Source organism: Rhincodon typus, chromosome 10, assembly GCF_021869965.1.
Source record: "Rhincodon typus isolate 14 chromosome 10, sRhiTyp1.1, whole genome shotgun sequence".
Lineage (NCBI taxonomy): Eukaryota > Metazoa > Chordata > Chondrichthyes > Orectolobiformes > Rhincodontidae > Rhincodon > Rhincodon typus.
Genome location: NC_063341.1, coordinates 8,824,574 through 8,844,195, shown reverse-complemented (window position 1 = coordinate 8,844,195; position 19,622 = coordinate 8,824,574). Strand labels below are relative to the sequence as shown.

The following is a 19,622-nucleotide window of genomic DNA, read 5'->3' as shown; positions in this document are numbered from 1 at the left end:
TATATTTGATCAGTACAGTTTGGCGTTTCTTGGTTGGCATGGACATGGTGGGCCAAAGGGCTTGTTTGTATGGTGCATGACTGCAATTTTTTGCACTGAGAGTGGTCTGTGTGTGGAATGAACTGCCTGAGGCAGTGGTGATGCGAGTACAGTTACATCCGTTGAAAATTCATTTAAATAAGTACATGAATAAGAAATATTTGGAGGAATATGGGCCAAGCGCAAGCAGGTGGGGCTGGTTTAGTTTGGGGTTATGGTCAGCATGGACTGAAGGGTCTGTTTCTGTGCTGTATGACTCTATGACTCTCGATAATTTTTCTCCCCTAAAGAGAATAAATGATTCCTGATACAAGAGCAATGATTATAGGTTGGAATTTCACCCCACAAGATTGACAAGGGAAAATTAAGGGGTTATGCAAACTAATGCAAAGATGGATACGTTGATGAATTTGTAAGCTCTGTGTCTCCTGGCATTTATATGTGAAAATTAGGAGAGACAAATGAAATGGAGCAACCAACATTATCAGATTTGGACACAGTATAAATTTAAAACGGATCTTATTGTCTCATGGCAGTCAATCAAATGCCGCACCTATTTAAGATAGAAACTTAGGGATAAAAACTGTGGTAGGATGGAGGACGATTGGCCCATCATGTCTGTAGTAACCATGAAAGGAGGAACATGCTTAATCCCGCTTTACAACACTTGATCCATAGCCCTGTAGATTACAACATATCAAGTGCATGAACAAGTGTTTTTTTTTTTAACTGTGAGTGTTTCTACCTCAACCATCCTTTCAGGCAGCTAGTTCTAGATTCTCACTACCCTCTGGGTGAAAAACATTGCTCATCAAGTCCATCGAATGTTCCTACTTTCAATCTGTGTTGCCTGGCTATTGGCCTCTCTGCTTAGGAAATGGATCCTCCCCATCCACTTTATCTAGACCCCTTATAAATGTATACACCCAAATTAAATATGTTTTCAGTCTACTCCATTCCTAAAAAAGAAAATCCCGACCTATCCAACCTTTCCTCATAGCTAAATTTTTTTCCTGGAAATATCCTCATGAATCCCCTCTGTAGTGCCTCGTGTGTGGTCACATCCTTCCAGCAATGTTGATGGCAAGAACTGTATGCTGTCCTTCAGTTGTGGCCTCACTTGTGTTTGATACATTTCTAGCAGAACCTTTAATTCCGCAGCTCAGCTAATAAGGAAAGTTTCTTGCATTCCTTCTTATACAGCTAATGTACCTTCAGGCTGTGGACTGGTTCTTGAAGCTCTCTCTGTTTTTCTACACTACTCCATATCTGATCTTGCACTTCCACATATCATGTTTTTTTCCTCCTCAAATGCATCACCTCACACTTCTTCAAACTGAATTCCATTTGTCAATTTTCTGTCCACTCAGCTAGCCCAGACAGTGTGTCATTATCAATCACATAACCAGTCACACTCCAATTTAGATTGTGTCTCCGACATTTAAATCTAAACTGCTGGTTATGTTCCATAATATAAAGAACAGGACACAGCACTGAGCCCTGCAAAGCTTCAATGCAAAAAGTCTGAGCTAATTTTGGATCCAATTTATCACTTTCCCTTGATTCCCACAGGCTTATATTTTTCTGATCAGCCTGCCATCTGGGGTTTTATCAAAAGCCTTGCTAAATGAACTACTTTCAATGACTCTCCTTATTATCTTCTCAAAATGTTCATTCAAGTTAGATAGTCACAAGTTCCTTCAACAAATCCATGCTAACGGCCTTTGATTAATCTATGCTTGTCAAAATGATGATTTATACTGTCCCACAGAACACTTTCCAATAATTTGCACACCACTGAGGTTAGGCTGTCTGGCTGTTTTCACTCAATCTGTTTTAGAATAACAGAATCACAGAACTGTTATGATGTAGAAGGATGCCATTTGGCCCATTGTATCTGTCCATGAATGAAACTTCACACTTGTTTTATTTATTTTCAAATAGCAGAACAATTGGAGATCCATCACTAATAGTTTCAAAAAAAGATACTTACCATTGCAATTATTAGCCCTAAATATTTGTTGTCACCTTGGTTCACATATATTGCACAAATTCAGGTACTTGATGATATTGAACATGTTTAACCAGTCAGCGAAGGAGTTGACTGCCAAAACTAACTACTGTGCCAATTTTATCAATATTATTTTGATAATTACGTTGGGATATGGTCACCATTTATTTTTTCTTTTTTGTCAAATGTCTTTACTGAAGTATTCAAGTTTGTTGGAGTATGCTAAAGATTCTGTTTGGATTTATTTGCATTTGGTTGAATGAATATACCACAGTGCAAATTTAATGTCACTTTCTTTCAAAATGATGTTTTCTTTGAAAGTCAGAAGCCTCAGTTTCAGGGCTTTGTTTTTCCTCTTTCCACAATTATTTCTTCATTGTATTCACTGCTGAATGTGATAACATACAGACCAGCGGTCAGCCTGGTACATTCTGTAAGTGGCCAATATTCGTATACCCATTGCAAACGATTGTTGGCAATATGCTAAACCATACTGGTCATCACATCATTTTCAGTCCCGCCAACATCTGTGTTCAGGTATGTATATTGCAGTAAGGAACCACTGATAGCGATTGAAAAACAACTTTTATATGTGTTAAACCTCTCATGTAATTAAATTTCCTGATGTGCTTCAAAGAAGCATTATTTATCAAATGTGCCACCACGCTTCATAATTTAAGATTAAGATGGTGAAAAGTTTGGCCAAAGAGGTGGTTTTATGTCAAAACAGCAACTTAAAGGTCGAGAGGTTTATAACAAAGGAATTCCAGAGTTTGGGGCACGGGCGCCAATGGTGCGGCCACTAAAATCTCAAATGGTGTGCAAGCTGGAATTAAAATTCTGCAAATGCCTGATAGCACTGTGGAGCTAGGGGAGTTTGCAAAGGTGGTGTAAGGTAAGGCAATCAGGAATTTGAAAACATGGGGAATTTTGAGATGAGGTGTCACTTGCTTGGGAGACAGTCTAAGTTGAGACTCTTTTGCACTGTCAACCACTAAAGATGCACAACCATCTTTGTTCCATTATTGGTGCTGAATGTGAAATTTTGTTGGTCTGTACTGTTCAACTACACACTACCTGAGTAACTTTTGAAGTTTTAACTTATTTTGCACCAATGGCAAACTTGTGTTTGAGGACACCGATGCCAAATCCAAAAGCGTGGAATGAGAATGATGCATTGGCTGGTCAAGCTTTCTTTTGTCTTTGTTTTTCTTTCCTTTCTCTCTTTCTTTATGTTTCCACTCAGACTGCCCCCATCCTCCACCTTGCGCCTAACGTTGTTTGGGAAAACTGTGCATTAAGTATTTCTGGACCACCAATTGTGGTGATGTTTTAGTCAGTTTCAATGAAAACTTGCTGCACTAAACTTACTGACGTGCTAATGGGTTTCTGAATTTAATTTCCTTCTTTGCAGCTGGATCTGCCTTTTTGAATCCTGAAGGCGATTCTGGGACTGAAGCCGATAACGAACCTCAGCTAACATTTTACACTGACCCCTCTCGTAGCAGGCGCCGGAGCAGAGGTAAGAGAGAAAACCAGGTTTTGATATGAAAACCAACTTAGCTGAATGCGAAGGGATGTGAACCTTTTCTGAAAGACAGATCATATTGTGAATTGACCACATTTCTATTCACATGCAGTAAGCATAGAGACATCATATTTACAGAGAATCACTTTAATTTGAGGGCATAAGGAAAATAATAAATGTTAAGGACCAGGTATGATTGGATATCAAATAGAAGCAGATAACACAGATAAAACAGGAGACGCCATCAAGCCAGGGCCTGTTAGAACAAAGTCATTACAACAAAAATTAACCACAGCCATTGTAAAGGCTATTGTGCAGTTAGAGCCAAAATACACTTAGAAAAATATCAAACTGAAGATGGTCCAAGGTTACTCTCGGCACTAGGTAAATATCAAATATCAGAAAAGCCATGACAAACATGGGGAAAATATTAATTGCTTGTGGAACCACAGCCAGACATAGGAAACTACTGCATACTAACTAGAGTTGGTACAAGTATTAAATGCCAGCAGGATCATAACTAGACATGGAGCAGCCTCTCAAAGTTTCTATGAAGGGGAAACATTGAACAGCAGAATCTGAATAAAATTCTTATTATCATAAATACTTTACATACCTATTGCACACCATGTTTTTTATTTTAATTTCATGGCCATGACTTTCATAGTCATGTCTCAATGATACTGAGAGTACATAATGGTTTCTTTTGTGATGATATCAGAGTTGTTGTACATTCTATCTTTTAATTCAGATATTCAACAGTGGAGGATAGGACGCTGGAGCCTAATCTTTATTTATGTATGTGCTTTTAAGTGCAGAAACACGGGTTGCAAGCTCCATCCAACAATATTGCTTTCATCCTGCTCCAGTAACCAAATATCTGAGCAAAGGTGTATCTCCAACTGATGTCTTTCACATGGGTGCAATGAAACTGTCATTTGACGTACAATTAATAATCTTATATCAAAAATAACATAAAACAACAAAGCAGAGGAAGAAGGTAAAGGTAATTAGCTGAAAGAGCTAACTTCAGTTGGATAAAATTGGAATGAGCCCAGATAGAGCTAATAAATAAAGCACTACGCAAACACAGGAAACATCTATCTACACGTTCTACAACATATTGGCAAGACATATTCACACAAGATGTAATGATAGTGCAGCAAAAACTGGAGTTCCTTCACTATGAAGAAAAATAAACATTCATAGTAGACATTTAAAAAATCTGGCAAATCCAAGAATTTAAAAACTGAACATGATACAAAATGAATGACGGAAAGCAAAAATTAGAATGGTTATATTAGTTGTGAAAGTGGTCATAGACATAGAGGACCAAAGGTTGCTCTGTCTTTAGAGAGGTGACAGGTACTGAGTTTAACCTGAGGGTCACCACACCTCACATGACAATAAGAGGCAGGTCTTTCATCCTGACCTCAACCACTACAGGAGTTGAACTTGTGCTATTGATGTCCTGTCAACTGATCTAACTGAGGGTTAATAACATCTTTGTGGTAATGAAAATTATTTTACGAGCACACAAGGTGTCAAAGAATAATTAAAACAAGTACATGGCTGATTAGAGACACAAAATGATTTTTATGGGTGAAAGAGTCGTTGTGGAATTAAATTATCGTTGTACGTCGGCTTTCACATAGGAGTATTGTCGAGGCAACGGAAGTGTAGAAGCGAAGGAAGTGCAGCAATATAGTAGGATTACTATAATTAAAGAACTAGCACTGAAAACCTGGTGGAATTCCACGTGTAAAAAGCACAAAGTGTCTTAAATCACTCAGGAAAACCAGAAGTGAAATAGCAGGGACTATGTCCAGAGTCTTCGCTCTTGAGTCAGGAGAGTGGAGTCATAAAAAAACTGATTCCATAAACTCGGCTTGGGATACAGTGCCCGGGAACTGAGATGACTGAAGGTGTTATTGGCATTCTGGCCATGACAAAGGCTGCTGGGAGCAGAGGCAAGCTATGCAAAAGGCTAACCTCGGTGATCTGGCACTTTTAAAAGTGTAAGGAAACTAAAACAAAAAACAACCCTCATCCTTTAAACCACCTTATTGCCCCTACACATTCTGCTTGCCCCATCTTTACCAAGGCAGAACACTTCATATCGCCCCCAATCCAATTCCCAAAACCCTTCGTACTCCCTCTGACAACCTACAAATCCCACCTCCCATGGCCCTTGTATCCCTGTGCCAATCAATGCTCTTCAACCCCCTCCCATGGCCCTCTATGCCAACTTCCTGTCAATGTATGAGCGCACCACCCATCAGCACAGCCATTTAAAGCCTATTGCAAATTTAGTGCCGCCTTGTGCCACCACATGACACTCCTTCCCATCCCCAAAGGCCTATCTAACACTTCGTCCTACCTCACGCATCACACCAACTGCACAGAGTCATGGAGATGTACAGCATGGAAACAGACTCTTCGGTCCACCTCGTCCATGTCGAATTGATGACCCAAATAAATCTCGTCTCATTTGCCAGCATTTGGCCCATATCGCTCTAAACCCTTCCTATTCATATACCATCCAGGTGTCTTTTAAATGTTGTAATTGTGCTATTCCATACACACACCACTCTCTGCATGAAAAAGTTGCTCCTTATGTCGCTTTTAAATCTTTCCCTTCTCACTCTAAACCTATGTCCTCTGGTTTTGGCCTCTCCCACCCACTAACTTTATCCATGCCCCTCATGATTTTATAAACCTCTGTAAGGTCACCCTCAGCCTCCAACACTCCAGGGAAAATATCCCAGCCTATTCAGCTGCTCCCTGTGGCTCAAACCCTGGAAGCATCCTTGTAAATTTTTTCTGAACCCTTTCAAGTTTCACAACATCCTTCTGATAGCAGGGAGACCAGAACTGCATGCAGTATTACAAAAGTGGCCTAACCAATGTCTTGTACAGCCGCAACATGACCTTCCAACTCCTATACTCAATGCACTGGACAATAAAGGCAAGCATACCAAACACCTTCTTCACAATCCTATATACCTGTAGCATCACTTTCAAGAAACTATGAAGGTGCACCCCAAGGTCTCTTTGATCAGCAACACTCTCCAGACCTTACCATTAAGTGTATCAGTCCTGCCCTGATTTGCCTTTCCAAAATGCAACACCTCACATTTATCTAAATTAAACTCCATCTCAAAGTTTTTGAGACGATTTGTAGCTGGGGTTGTGGATAAGGTTGTAGACTTGCTCGCTGAGCTGGTGAATCTGATTGCAGACATTTCATCACCCTGCTCGGTATCGCTGATGATGTTACCTAGCAGGGTGATGAAACATGTTCAGTCAAACACACTGGCTCGGCGAGCAAGTCTACAACCTTAAATTCCTTCTGCCACTCCTCGGTCCATTGGCCCATCTGATCAAGATCCTGTTGTACCCTGAGGTAGTCTTCTTTGCTTTCCACTTCACTTTACTCTTAAATCCTCCAAGTCAACTTAATCTGCATCTACCAGACCTGTTCTAGACGCACTCTGAGATGAAACAAAATACTAAGTATTGATGACCACTAATTTTTCATCCAGAAGTCCTCTTACACGCAACTGAAAGTTTGTTTCTTTCTGTCTTCATCACCAAATCATCTGTGGGAGACCTCACTCTTTTAAAAAGAAAACACTCTAATCCATTATCAAAAACATTTAACTTCATTCAATTACTCAGCTGTTGTAAAAGTAAACATTCATTCAAAACTTAATCCCTTACAATAAGCAAATCATTGCTTTTGCCCCCACTTCAAAGACTTGGACCTATAAATAAGATTGTAGTGACAGATCCCCCTATTGTGATAAGATGTAAAATCAATCATGCAGCACATATTCTGTGCTGATAGCTATCAAGCTTATGTTAACATTCAGAATCAGTTAGCAGGCACTGATTTCTTTCCAGCTGTTGACTTTTTCAGTTTAAAAGGCATGAGTTTTCAGTACCTTGAAAGAGTGATAATTCCAATTAGACTCGAAATGCCTTGATGACGCAACTGTTTCAATAAGGTTGACAGTTCCAACTCATTTACATTTTTTAGAGCACAGTCATGTCTGCTTTTTACAATTCCACAGAGCACTACACCTCTCCCAAGTGATGCTTTCCCATCTCAGTATCCAAAATGTTTCCTACCTTTGCAAGTTGAGACCTTCTCCTGTAAAGTGTCGAGCCCACAAGTCATGTTTGGACATTCCATTAACTTGAATGCATCTAGGGTTGTGCTTTTGAGAGCAGGACCTTCGTGCATTTTGCCTCAAGTTGAGACTTTCTTTGTCATTAGAAAAATTCAGGTTAAGATTCACAAATTTTCAAATACTCATATATAGCAGAATCATGCAAAAATATTGGATTGTTGCCAATGTAACACACCTGTTGTAAGACTCAGAAAGGATGAGCGTTCAGCCCAGCATTGGTAGTATATTGGTTACAAATGGGTCTTGATATAGGGTATAACTGATATCCACCATAAAGTTAATTAAGCACAGGAAGGACAAAATTGTCAGACATTTCTAATAGACTTCCCTGAAGAAATTTTTGGAAAGATCCCTTTAGTCCATTTTAAGGTTGTCTTGATGAAGGAAATGTAATTCATGTTGTAATGCGGATTCTGAAAACACACTTACCACATTGTCACACTAGTAGCTTCATAGAATGTATCTTCAAACAAAATTAAATCATAGAATTAGGCTCGCTTGGAAGCAGAAAGCACAGAATCTCCTTTCTACAGTCAATAAGCAATCTGTTGTATTGTGGACATTACCCAATCCATTTAATTTCTACAAAGATTTTCTTTCAAATTCTTAAAGTCAAATCAGATAGACTGCAGTCATATCTATTGGACATTATCTCTGTATATCATTCTTCCTTACCCAGTTACCTTTGTACGTAACATTTCACGGCCATGCCATTTAAAATATCATGTTCCACACACGGCATTTAATTATTTGAACTTCTGCTTATAATTGCTCAATCTGATTCTGACAATGATTGTCATTGATGGCTCCGGAAATCAAGAACTGTGAGTTAGGACGAAAATACATGAAGCAAATTGTTTTGTCTAGTGAAACTAAGTTTCAGCTTTGAGAACTCATCTTCATTGTTTTTGAGTTTTTTTTCCTTTATTCATTCACGGGATGAGGGCATCGCTGGCTAGGCAGCATTAATTACCCATCCCTAATTGCCCAGAGTGCCGTTGAGAGTCAACCACATTGCTGTGGGTCTGGAGTCACATGTAGGCCAGACCAGGGAAGGATGGCAGTTTCCTTCCCTAAAGGACATTAGTGAACCAGATGGGTTTTTCCAACAATTGACAATGAATTCACAGTCATCATTAGATTCTTAATTCCAATCTTATTTTGTTGAATTCAAATTCCACCATCTACCATGGCGGGGTTTGAACCCGGGTCCCCAGAACATTATCTGAGCCTCTGGATTAACAGTCCAGCAATAGTGCCACTAGGCCATCACCTCCCCCTTTTTTTAAATGAATGATGTAGGTAAACGACATGTATTTTCATAGAATCCCTACAGTGTGGGAACAGGCCCTTCGGCCCAACAAGTTCACACTGACACTCATAGCATCCCACCCAGACCCATCCCCCTATACCCCACCTAATTTACACATCCCTGAACACTACAGGCAATTTAGCATGGCCAATCCACCTCTCCTGCAGATCTTTGGACTGTGGGAGGAAACCGGAGCACCCAGAGGAAACTCACGCAGACACAGGGAGAATGTGCAAACCCCACACGGACAGTTGTCCAAGGGTGGAATCAAACCCGGGTTCTTGGCGCTGTGAGGCAGCAGTGCTAACCACTGAGCCACCGTGCCGCCCAACACCCAAAGCGAGAATCATAGCCCTATACCAACGAGCCATTACCATTTTCTTGGCTTGTTTCGAGCCAATATTATCCTGTGTAAACTCTATGTTTGTTCCATACATCAACATTTCTTTTGGGTCAATATCTTCAAATTAAAATCTTGTTTGAAGTAGTTAAACTTGTCCTCAGATCCTAACCCTAACTTATCCTCAGATCTACTAACTGTTCGATAGCAGCTGGTACAATCCCCATTGACACAGATAATTTTAAAAAGAGTTACAAATTTCCCAGTAGCCAAATGCAAAAGATCATTCAACAAGTCTCCACATTTTAAGACTCTGACTGTAGCAAATACATCAAATGCAACATTGACTAAATACAGGTGAAGAAGGCATTTGACATGCTTGCCTTCATTGGTCAGAATATTGAATACAAGAGTTGGGACATCATACTGTAGCTGTATAGGACATTGGTGAGGCCACTTTTAGAATACTGTGTACAATTCAGGTCACCCTTCTATCGGAAGGATGTTGTTAAACTTGAGAAGGAGCAGAAAAGATCAATGAGGATGTTACCGGTACTGGAAGCTTTGAGTTCATAAAGAGAGTAAATATAGTAGGTATGGTTAGTCAGCCTGCAAATGACACTAAAATTGCTGGTGTGGACAGTGAAGAAGGTTATCTCAGAGTTCAATGGGACGTTGATCAGATGAGCTAATGGGCAGATGGAGTTTAATGTAGATAAATGTTAGGTGCTGCATTTTGGAAAGGTAAATCAGGGCAGGACTTATACAATTAACGGTAAAGTCCTGGGGAGTGTTGCTGAATGAAGAGATTGTGGAGTGCAGGTTCATAGTTCCTTGAAGGAGGAATCACAGGTTGATAAGATAGTGAAGAATGCATTTGGTATGCCTGCCTTTCTTGGTAAGTGCATTGAGTATCGGTCATGTTATGGCTATACAGGACAAATTAACCATATCTCCTATGTTCACATTCAAATTAATTTATATAAATGACAAAGAGACGTGGGCCCAGCGCTAATTCTTGTGACAAACCGCTTGTCACAGGCCTCCATTCTGAAAAGCAGTCCTCCAACTCCTGCCTCTGTCTCCTATTTGTGAGCTATTTTTGTATCCAACTGGCTAGTTCTCCCGATACTCCATGTGATCTAACCACTTGTTTGGATCCTTGTCGAACACCTTACTGAAGTCCATATAGAAAGCATACATCGCTCTGCCTTCGTCAATCCTCTTCGTCACTTCTTCGAAAAACTCAGTCAAGTTAGTGAGACATGATTTCCCATGGACAAAGCCATGTTGACTATCCCTAATCAGTCCTTTCCAAATACATGTAAATCCTGTTCCTCAGAATCCCCTTCAACAATTTACCTTCCACTGATGTCGGGCTCACCGGTCTATAATTCCCTGGCTTTTCCTAACCACCTTTTTTAAATAGTGGCACCACGTTAGCCAACCTCAGTCTTCCAAAACCTCACTTGCAGCTATCGATGATACAAACTTCTGAAAGTTAAAACGTTTTTCTACTTTCCTATTCATCGACTTAATTGGCCCAGACTATTTTGAATGTTATCAATCTCCTTCAAGCTTGTCACCAATCCATATAGTTTACTGTTATCGGCAGATTTTCCAGTATTATAAGAAATATTTTCTATGCAATTTATACAACGAGTACTAAATCCAAATTATCTATCACTACTGACTTCCCAAGTTAACCAATTAATGTATCTCCAGAAGAAGGCTAGTATATTTATAAGACATAGTGTCTCCGTACTAACCATCTTTAATGGCCTTTCTTCTTTGTAAAATGATCATTAATAGCATCCTTTAAAATGCTCTGAAGCATTAGCCTACAACTAAAATTAGGCAAACTGCCGGTCCCTGCCTCTTTTTAGACCTGTGATTTATGAAGTAACCTGACCCGAGATGTGAAATTAATGATTTGTAATAGCTTTAAGGTATCTATTATTTCTTAATAGACCTTTTGAACCATTTGACTAAATTACAGCTTATAGGGCTGAACTTGACTGTTTCTACCGTCATCTCTTCTAGCTTCTATTATTCTAAAATTAAATTGTATGAATTAGTTACAATCTGTAATTCATTTCTTGTATTCACTGTCCTATGCATAGTATGTACACCACAGTCAATTGAATTACAATCTGAGGTGACATCTGGTAACTGTTTCAAAAAGAAACCTGACCTATTTGTCAATTGGATAATAGTCTGTTACACATTCAGAAGGATGAATTGCTCTTTTTATAAATCACCCAGATTAGTCTATTGGATTACAATTTATAAAACTTTTTTCGACATTCTTGGTCCCATACATGGTTATGCATTTAATGCTTCGTTGACGGAATAGTGATGCATAGGATGTATGGAAATAAAATAAACACAACTAAAGACAGCAGTAGGACTTCAGGCTGCAGGACCTCAGCACATAGTGAAACAAAGAATGGTGCCAGATTGATAGCAAAGAATTTCAATAGCCAAGCTGGTACGGATATGGGTGTTGACAAAGAGTTAAAATCAAAATTATGCAGCCAGCCTGAAACCTGAATTGACCCCACAGTTTCTAAGTTTCACTGAGGTACATGTTGACAGTCAAATGGGAGATGTCATTGGAGCCTTTGGTTCAGACTTATAAAGATTTGAGCAGTCGTTTAGTTTAGGATTCTGCATTAATGGTCAGTGCATGGGCCCATGCAGAAGTAGCTAGGTCAATAAGACAAGAGCATGTTAGGGATTGACTGATCAATGGAACTGATGTGGGGAAATGATGATGCAGTGGTAACGCAACTGAACTAGTAACCCAGAGCCCAAGGTTAAGGTTCGGGAGATACTCATAGAATCCCTACAGTGGGGGAACAGGCCATTTGGCCCAACAAGTTCACACCACCCCTCCGAAGAGAATCCCACCCAGACCCCATTCCCCTACCCCTGCATTTCCCATGTCTAACACGAACATCCCTGGACACTATGGGCAATTTAACATGGCCAATTCACCTATCTTTGCACTGTCGGAGGAAACCGGAGCTACCTGGAAGAAACCCATGCAGACATGGGGAGAATGTGCAAACTACACACAGACAGTCACTGGAGGGTGGGATTGAACCCAGGACCCTAGCACTGTGAGGCAGCAGTGCTAACCACTGAGCCACTGTGCCGCCCTCAAATGCGGACTCAAATCCTACCAGGGCAACTCGTAGAATTGAAATGTAATTAAGAAATGTGAAATTGATTTTGTCTTAGTGATGAAGCTATCATCAATTGTCATAAGAATCCAGCCAGCTCACTTAGTGTCCTTGACAGCGGAATGGGAACTTGTTATACAGCTCTACCAAGGACCTGAGATGAGGAACAAGAGGAACAGGACCTGTATCATCAATGATGCCATAAAAAGTAGGAGCAATGTCAAAGGCAGATTTAACTGCCTTCTCCTTCACTGTCACTTGCCACACTACAGGAGGGTAAAGAAGAGGGACACAGAAATCCAGCTTGAAAAATGTTAAACGCCAACACAAGGGCTACTACCACACACACAAAAAAATGTTATTTTCAAAATATCTGAATGCCTCCTGAGCCTTGGGCTTTTATAAGAGGATGACTTGACACCAGCAGTCTCCTTCTCTGTGGAATAACAAGGTGTAGAGCTGGATGTACACAGCAGGCCAAGCAGCATCATAGGAGCAGGAAGGCTTTTGTGTTCATCCAGCTCTACACCTTGTTATCTCAGATTTTCCAGCATCTGCAGTTCCTACTATCTCCTTCTCTGTGGACCAGGTTTGTCAGCCTCGGTAGCTACCGCTGGAGGGTCACTTTTGGTTCTCTGCTCAGAGCTTAAAATACAGATTGCGTTGAGGACTGGGAACAATGCCAAATATGGAGGTTGATTGTGAAGCATGGGTACAAGAAAGCAGTAAGATGATGGTGAATGTGAGTTATTCAGATCTAGGAATCCGCAGAGAGATAGGCAGAGTGGAAGAGATAGAGGGGAATAAAAGCTGAATGGTGTGTTGGCCTGAGGACTACTGTATTGGAGGACATTGAGGAAGTAAGAGTTTGGGGACTGCAGTGAGATGCTGGTCCATATTTCCTGCTCTTTCAAGATCAGCAAAACTACATTATCCAGATTCAAGTGATCACACTTGTTCTACTCGTGTCCTCGGCCACATCTATTCAAGCCTCTTTGGGTTAAGAGGCCAACTTCATTCTCCCGTCCTTGTCGCAATTCACTTCAGGTCTTCAGATACCACAGACGCAGGATCTCCAGAGAAGAGAACAAGTTGGGGGACCACTTTCCCAACTCTCTGAACCATTCTTGTCACTGCTAAAGCCTCAGAAAGGAGTATAAAGTTCAATCTCTCTGCCATTTGTCATGGCCCCGTTAACTAAAAATCCTTCCTCCGTTCTTGGCACCCTCATTCTTGTACTTTCTCAGGGAGCCCAAAAGCAGCAAGTTAAGCACCAAACCATGACTTTGTTAGAGAACTAATGCAGACAGATTCAAGCCCATTGCTGTGCTCCCAAAACACATTCATCCCCCAGCCCCCCACCCCCAATGCCCACCCTCACTGCTCGCACTCACTATTATGTTAAAATTTTGCCCACGATGCCTTTGTTTGTTCCCCTAAACTTCAATTTTGCATTTTGTTATTGCAAAGATAACTTTAAAGAAGTTAACAATATTGAAAGTGCATCTGACAACTACGTGCTGTTTGGTAAATCTGGAATTTAACACAGGCTGATTAAAGAGAAAACAGGCTAACGGAGGCTAAAATGTAGAGAAAGGGAGTGGAGAAATTGAATAACATATGAAAACTGATAGAAGACGCAAGTGTGATATTAGAAATGGGGGGAGCAGGGCAGGTTCCTTTTCATAATGTTCCATGGCATCACTGTTAAGTTATAGCCTTCTAACTGGAGGGCACAAGAGTCAGTGGTGAGATCTGAGAAAGAGTGCACACTGCTAGACTTGTTAAATGCCAAAAAGTGAGTCAAATGATCTAGTCATAACAGCAACATTTTAGCTGTTATTTGTGGTTGTACGCCATAATGAGTCACCCTCATAAAGTAATTAGAGTTCAGAAAACATGACATTTAAAATGGTTGCTATATTTTATCTTAACCTTTGTAGGAAGGCACTAATTTTGGCATTGAAAAGTGACATTAAAGGACCTAAATTGTCTAGATTGTAGAGTGCCTTTATTTAGTTCATAAATGGTGCTTCAAATATTTTATAACTCACAAAGATGCTTGGTCTGTTGGTGGGTTCAAGGGGGTAAATGTTTATAATATCATCACAGAAGAATTGCGAAATAATACATCATGATATTTTTTCTGTTTCAAAATTAGCAACAGTGAAGAATTGCATTTGAGTTGAATTTGTTGTTTGATAATTCAACACTGATGCAAACCACTAAACAATGTCTTTCATTCACAACAATGTAATGTTCTGACCATGCATGTGAACTCCTGTTCTGGGTGGGACAACTAACACTGTGGACATGTGAGTGACTGCCATCCTTTTGTTTTCAGTACAGGGTGTAGCCCCTGCTTGTTCCTGCAGCTGCATGTCCTCAGAAAGGTGGGTGACACCAAGGGCAACAAGGTCAAATTAGAGATAACACAGTGTGGAGCTGGACGAATACAGCAGGCCAGGCAGCATCAGAGGAGCAGGAAAGTTGACGTTTCGGGTCTCCAGAAATCTGAAGAGGGGTCCTGACCCGAAACGTCAGCCTTCCTGCTCCTCTGATGCTGGCTGGCCTGCTGTGTTCATCCAGCTCCACACCTTGTTATCTCAGATTCTCCAACATCTGCAGTTCTTACTTTCTCTGAAGGTCAAATTAGAGTCTTGATAGCTTACATGATAAGATTGCAGTTCTTCTTTCCAGACAGTCACTCTTGAGATCATTCATGAGTATTCAAACATTTCAAGTGCCACGCTTTGTGCATCTGCTGTTTGCTGTTGAGTACATTTTTGACTTGGCACATCATGAGGTTCTGTGGACTGTGCTTCAGCGATTTTTATGTTCAAGAAACTTCATCACAATCCTGCTCATGATTGGTCATGGTGATATGAATGCAACTGCCTTGATTGGAAAATCTGAAACAGATATCTTCAACATCTGGATTGTAGTCACATAGACTCCCATACTTGCAATGACTGTTCATTTCAACAAAGATCAGCTGCCCTCTGGTGTTAAATACTGTCCACATAGAAACTTCTTTAACCTCAATCATCTCCAAGCCAAAAATAAGTTGATCTCCACGGATGTACATGGTCCACAGTCTACAGGTGACTGCACTGCACCACATTTTAATCTTGTTAATTCTACACACAAGTGACACAATCTGTCCTTGAATGCTGACAACACAAAACTCCTACCAACCCATTTCTGATTATTCAACTGATCCATCTCCCATATATGTTGAAGGAGGGAATCTGGAATATGTTGAGCATTTCCTATACCTTGGCGGTTGCCTTCCTCAAAAGGCCACTATTGATGTTGAGATCTTACCCTGGGCCTGTTGTGCCAGTTCATTCCAATGATGATGATTTACTGTCACTCTACAATGAACAACTGAGTAAAATATAGCAAAAAGCTTCAACTGTCACCACAATCCAGCGCCACTGGAATAGTTTAAGAATAAAAACAATAAAAGTATAACGCTGAAAGAAAGTCCATCTTCCTTTGGCAGCCCCTACCGTGAGTCCTGAGCTGGTTGACTAACAACACTGATGTTGCCACCCATCCACCACCTGCACCGGACCCACCAACACTGCCACTCATCAGGCGCCATCTCTTCTTCGCCGATGGGTGGCCCTGCAACCAGCAAATCCTGGCTCCGCTGCCGCCACCACCTGGCCGATAACCAGGAGACCCCCACTCCAGGTCTACCACAACCAGGAGTCCTTGGCTCCATTCAAGCCACCTCCGTGCCAATGCCAGGAGTCCCCGCTCCAGGCCCACCACATTCCTGGCTCCACCATCAGGCCAGGCCGAAGCCTCGCCAAGAGTTCCACACCTGTCGCTCTCCTCTGCGATGTCACCACTCTTCGTGCGTCCAAGTTCTCTTCCTTTCCTCGCCCACCGGCGGTCCTCCTGGTCTGGAGCACGTCTGGCGGGATGTAAAACACTGCCATCCATCCACAAAGCAGCAAACGTTTAGAGACCTCCATAAGCCGGCAGAAGTGCTATTGTACAGGGTAGTACTTGTGACCGCGCCCCTGGCTACTTTACTGAGATCTGAACTCTGATCACATGAGATTTTATTAGAGAATTTCCAACAATGATTGGGGCCACATCCCTCAGGTTTAATGGGAGCGCTGTTCCACAAATGCTAGCATCCTTCTTGAAAGTATGTCCACAAACATTCAGACATAATCCCTGCAAATTCAATTTCAATGGACTGGACACTGTTTCTGGAAGGACCCTGACCAGTCCTATTCTGTCAACTTTCAAATGGCTCAAGAACCAGGGGAGGCCAAAAATGTGCTTTGAAGTGCAGGGCTATTGACCTTAATGACTGCAATGAGCTTGCTACAAGTTGGTCGTCAATGTGCATCATTTGACTCCCAATGTCTGAACAATGAGACAGAGAGGTGATGTAGAAGGAGAGAAAATAAAGCAAGACCGGTGCTGTGAATCCACTATCTTGTGGGTTGCCCTGCTCCGTGTGCCAAAAAGTCTGTGATTTAAGACTCTTCTTTAGCTCATTTCATTGCATATGATCTAGACATAAGTATTTTCTAATCTTACAGGGGATGATCATGACGTTCAAAGATTTAAAACAAAATAATTTGCATCCTGAAGCAAGAAGGTTCCAGATTTGTTTTTTTTTTGTGGGTGGTTGAGTTTTAACTACATGTAAGTGGATGGTTTCTTGTCTTGGTTGACCTCAGTAATCCCAAATATTGTGTACATTGGTGAGCTGCGATAAGCTTCAGCTGTTTTGGACAATGGAGGAAGAAATCTTGCAGTTGTTCCTGTCCCCTGAACCGCAGGTATAAAACATGGGAAGTAGATCGATATTCTGAATAGTTTCACAGTCAATCTTTTAAAAGTTTGTTTCTCATCAGCTGAAAACTTTTACCATTATACCAGAACCTCAGGTAAAATAGAACATTTGAGGCCTCTGGATGCAATGCACAAGTGTGAAAAGTGGATAAAAGTTAAAATAGAGCCATTATGGAGCATGTGTAGAGTTCAGTACCTTGTATTATTGTATGTGATAGAGTTTTCAAATTCGGTGATATATGATAATGGAATGTGTACGTGGAACCAAAAGCTCTTAGTGTTGAACAGAGTACTAAACATTCCAGAAGAATTTGTTTCTTTCAAAGATGTGTTTCGTATGGGCTTTTAAACCAAGGAAAAAGACATCAATCAATATCCAATAAACATATGTAAAGGAACAGATCTATGTGTTTGGTGGTTTGTAAACAGGCTCATGACGACCGAAATATACTCAGGGTGAATCGCCCTGTATCTCCAACTTAATACTTACAAAAACACTGAAGGAGGAAAAACACATTTCATTGTGCAAATGCAAGAATAAAAGTGCTGCAAAAAATTGGAGGCAATATCTGTGAAAAAATATTAAATCTCGTTTGTTAGCAGATTACATAGTGTAATTATGATGAATCATACGACTGGTAAAAATCACGTCAAGAAGAATTGTAATTACTGTGCTGGCCAGGCAAGCAAATTAGAAGCCAGTTCATAACGTAGTGAAAATGCTGAGTAAAAACAAATGTAAAGGATATACTCAGACAAGAAAGGGTGAATTATATATAGTTAACCTCAAGATAAGTGACAGAAAAATGCTTCAGTTCATCTTTCTGTAAAGCAGCAAATGTTCAGAGTCCTCCACAAGTCAGCAAAAATGCTTATGTTAAGCTAGTTGCAATGCCATACTACAGTTGCAAAGAAGCAAAGGGCAAAACCAACCAAATGTGATGATGTAGAATAGCTATTAGAACAGTTACAACTGATATAAAGAATGATAAAATCATGAATAATTCTTTGTATATGGCAAGACGTAAACTCTGTTTTCTTTCTACAGATGCTGTCAGACTGCTGAGATTCTCCAGCAATTATGTTTTTTCTCTTGTTTTTTTTGGCTGTTTCATGTCTCCAATGTCTGCAGTTCTTTGGCTTATCACCTGAGAGCAATCAATTTGCAACATCAGCTTACGTGTGATGAGGAGGGGTAGTTGGATGGGCAATCTCATTTGATTTTTGTTATTGTAGATCTTGCATCTGGTACAAAGAAGATCTGAATCTTCTTTTATCCTGAGGTTTGATGTCACACAGTGAGTTTACTTTCAAGGCAGACTGGCTGAGGAGCGAAGGCAAAGTGAAGAACTGTCATTAGGCTTAGACTTCAAAGTAACTATTTATTAAACATTACCATGTACATTAATCCTGGATACACCAGGTTCTGACTTATAATTACATTATATAAGGGATAATTAATCTTCACACGTTCATATTCATGTGTTCACAAGATTCTCTCACATTCTTAAGGGTAGTGTTGTGTCGTCTTGTGTGCTTGTTTAGTTAATCTGCTGTAGCTTCATCTATATTGTGCTATTTGTGCTCAGTGTGGTGCAACTCCTCCCTTTGAATTAGTCTTGCACCAGATTGTTTAAAACCTCTGTGGTGAACATCTTTTTTTTATTTTATTATCATTGAATGTGCTTCATGTTTAATTGCCATTCCATTCTGTTTGTAATTTGAAATGTAACAGATGTTCTTTGTATTCTACACATTCCCATTTGCCTTTGAAATTCTTCAGCTGTCATTTGAACCTGTGTCCTGAATTTCTCTCTTCCAGAAATATTTATAAAACTTTGGATATACAATCTTTTCCAAAAGCAATTACATTTGATAACTCTGCAACTAGTTGTCACTTTACCTTCTATGTCATGATCTCCATCAGTTCCACTTGCAAAGGAAAATAGGAACAACATATTCGCAAGATTTTCCCAGCATCTTATTTCCTTCACTCAAACAACTTGTATACATTCAACATAAAAGGGAACATGAAAGCAACAAAGCTTCATCCTGAAGTTAAAGAAAGATGAAGCTATGGGGAAGGATTGACTTTTGTCTGATGTGATGTACTTGGTCTTGAGTCATTTTAAGTTAAGGGCAGTTTATAAATTTACAGCGATTTTATGAGAAATATCATCT

The 19,622-nt window shown here is 40.3% G+C and overlaps 1 protein-coding gene across 1 annotated transcript in view; it reads left to right on the top strand.

Moving 5' to 3' along the window:
* Positions 1 to 19,622, top strand: part of astn1 (astrotactin 1) — a 1,993,575-nt gene that overhangs the window by 773,210 nt on the left and 1,200,743 nt on the right. The window contains exons 5-6 of the mRNA XM_048602275.1: positions 3,465 to 3,572; positions 4,065 to 4,067. Of these exons, the coding sequence (XP_048458232.1) occupies positions 3,465 to 3,572; positions 4,065 to 4,067 (111 nt within the window). The remainder of the gene's footprint in view (positions 1 to 3,464; positions 3,573 to 4,064; positions 4,068 to 19,622) is intronic.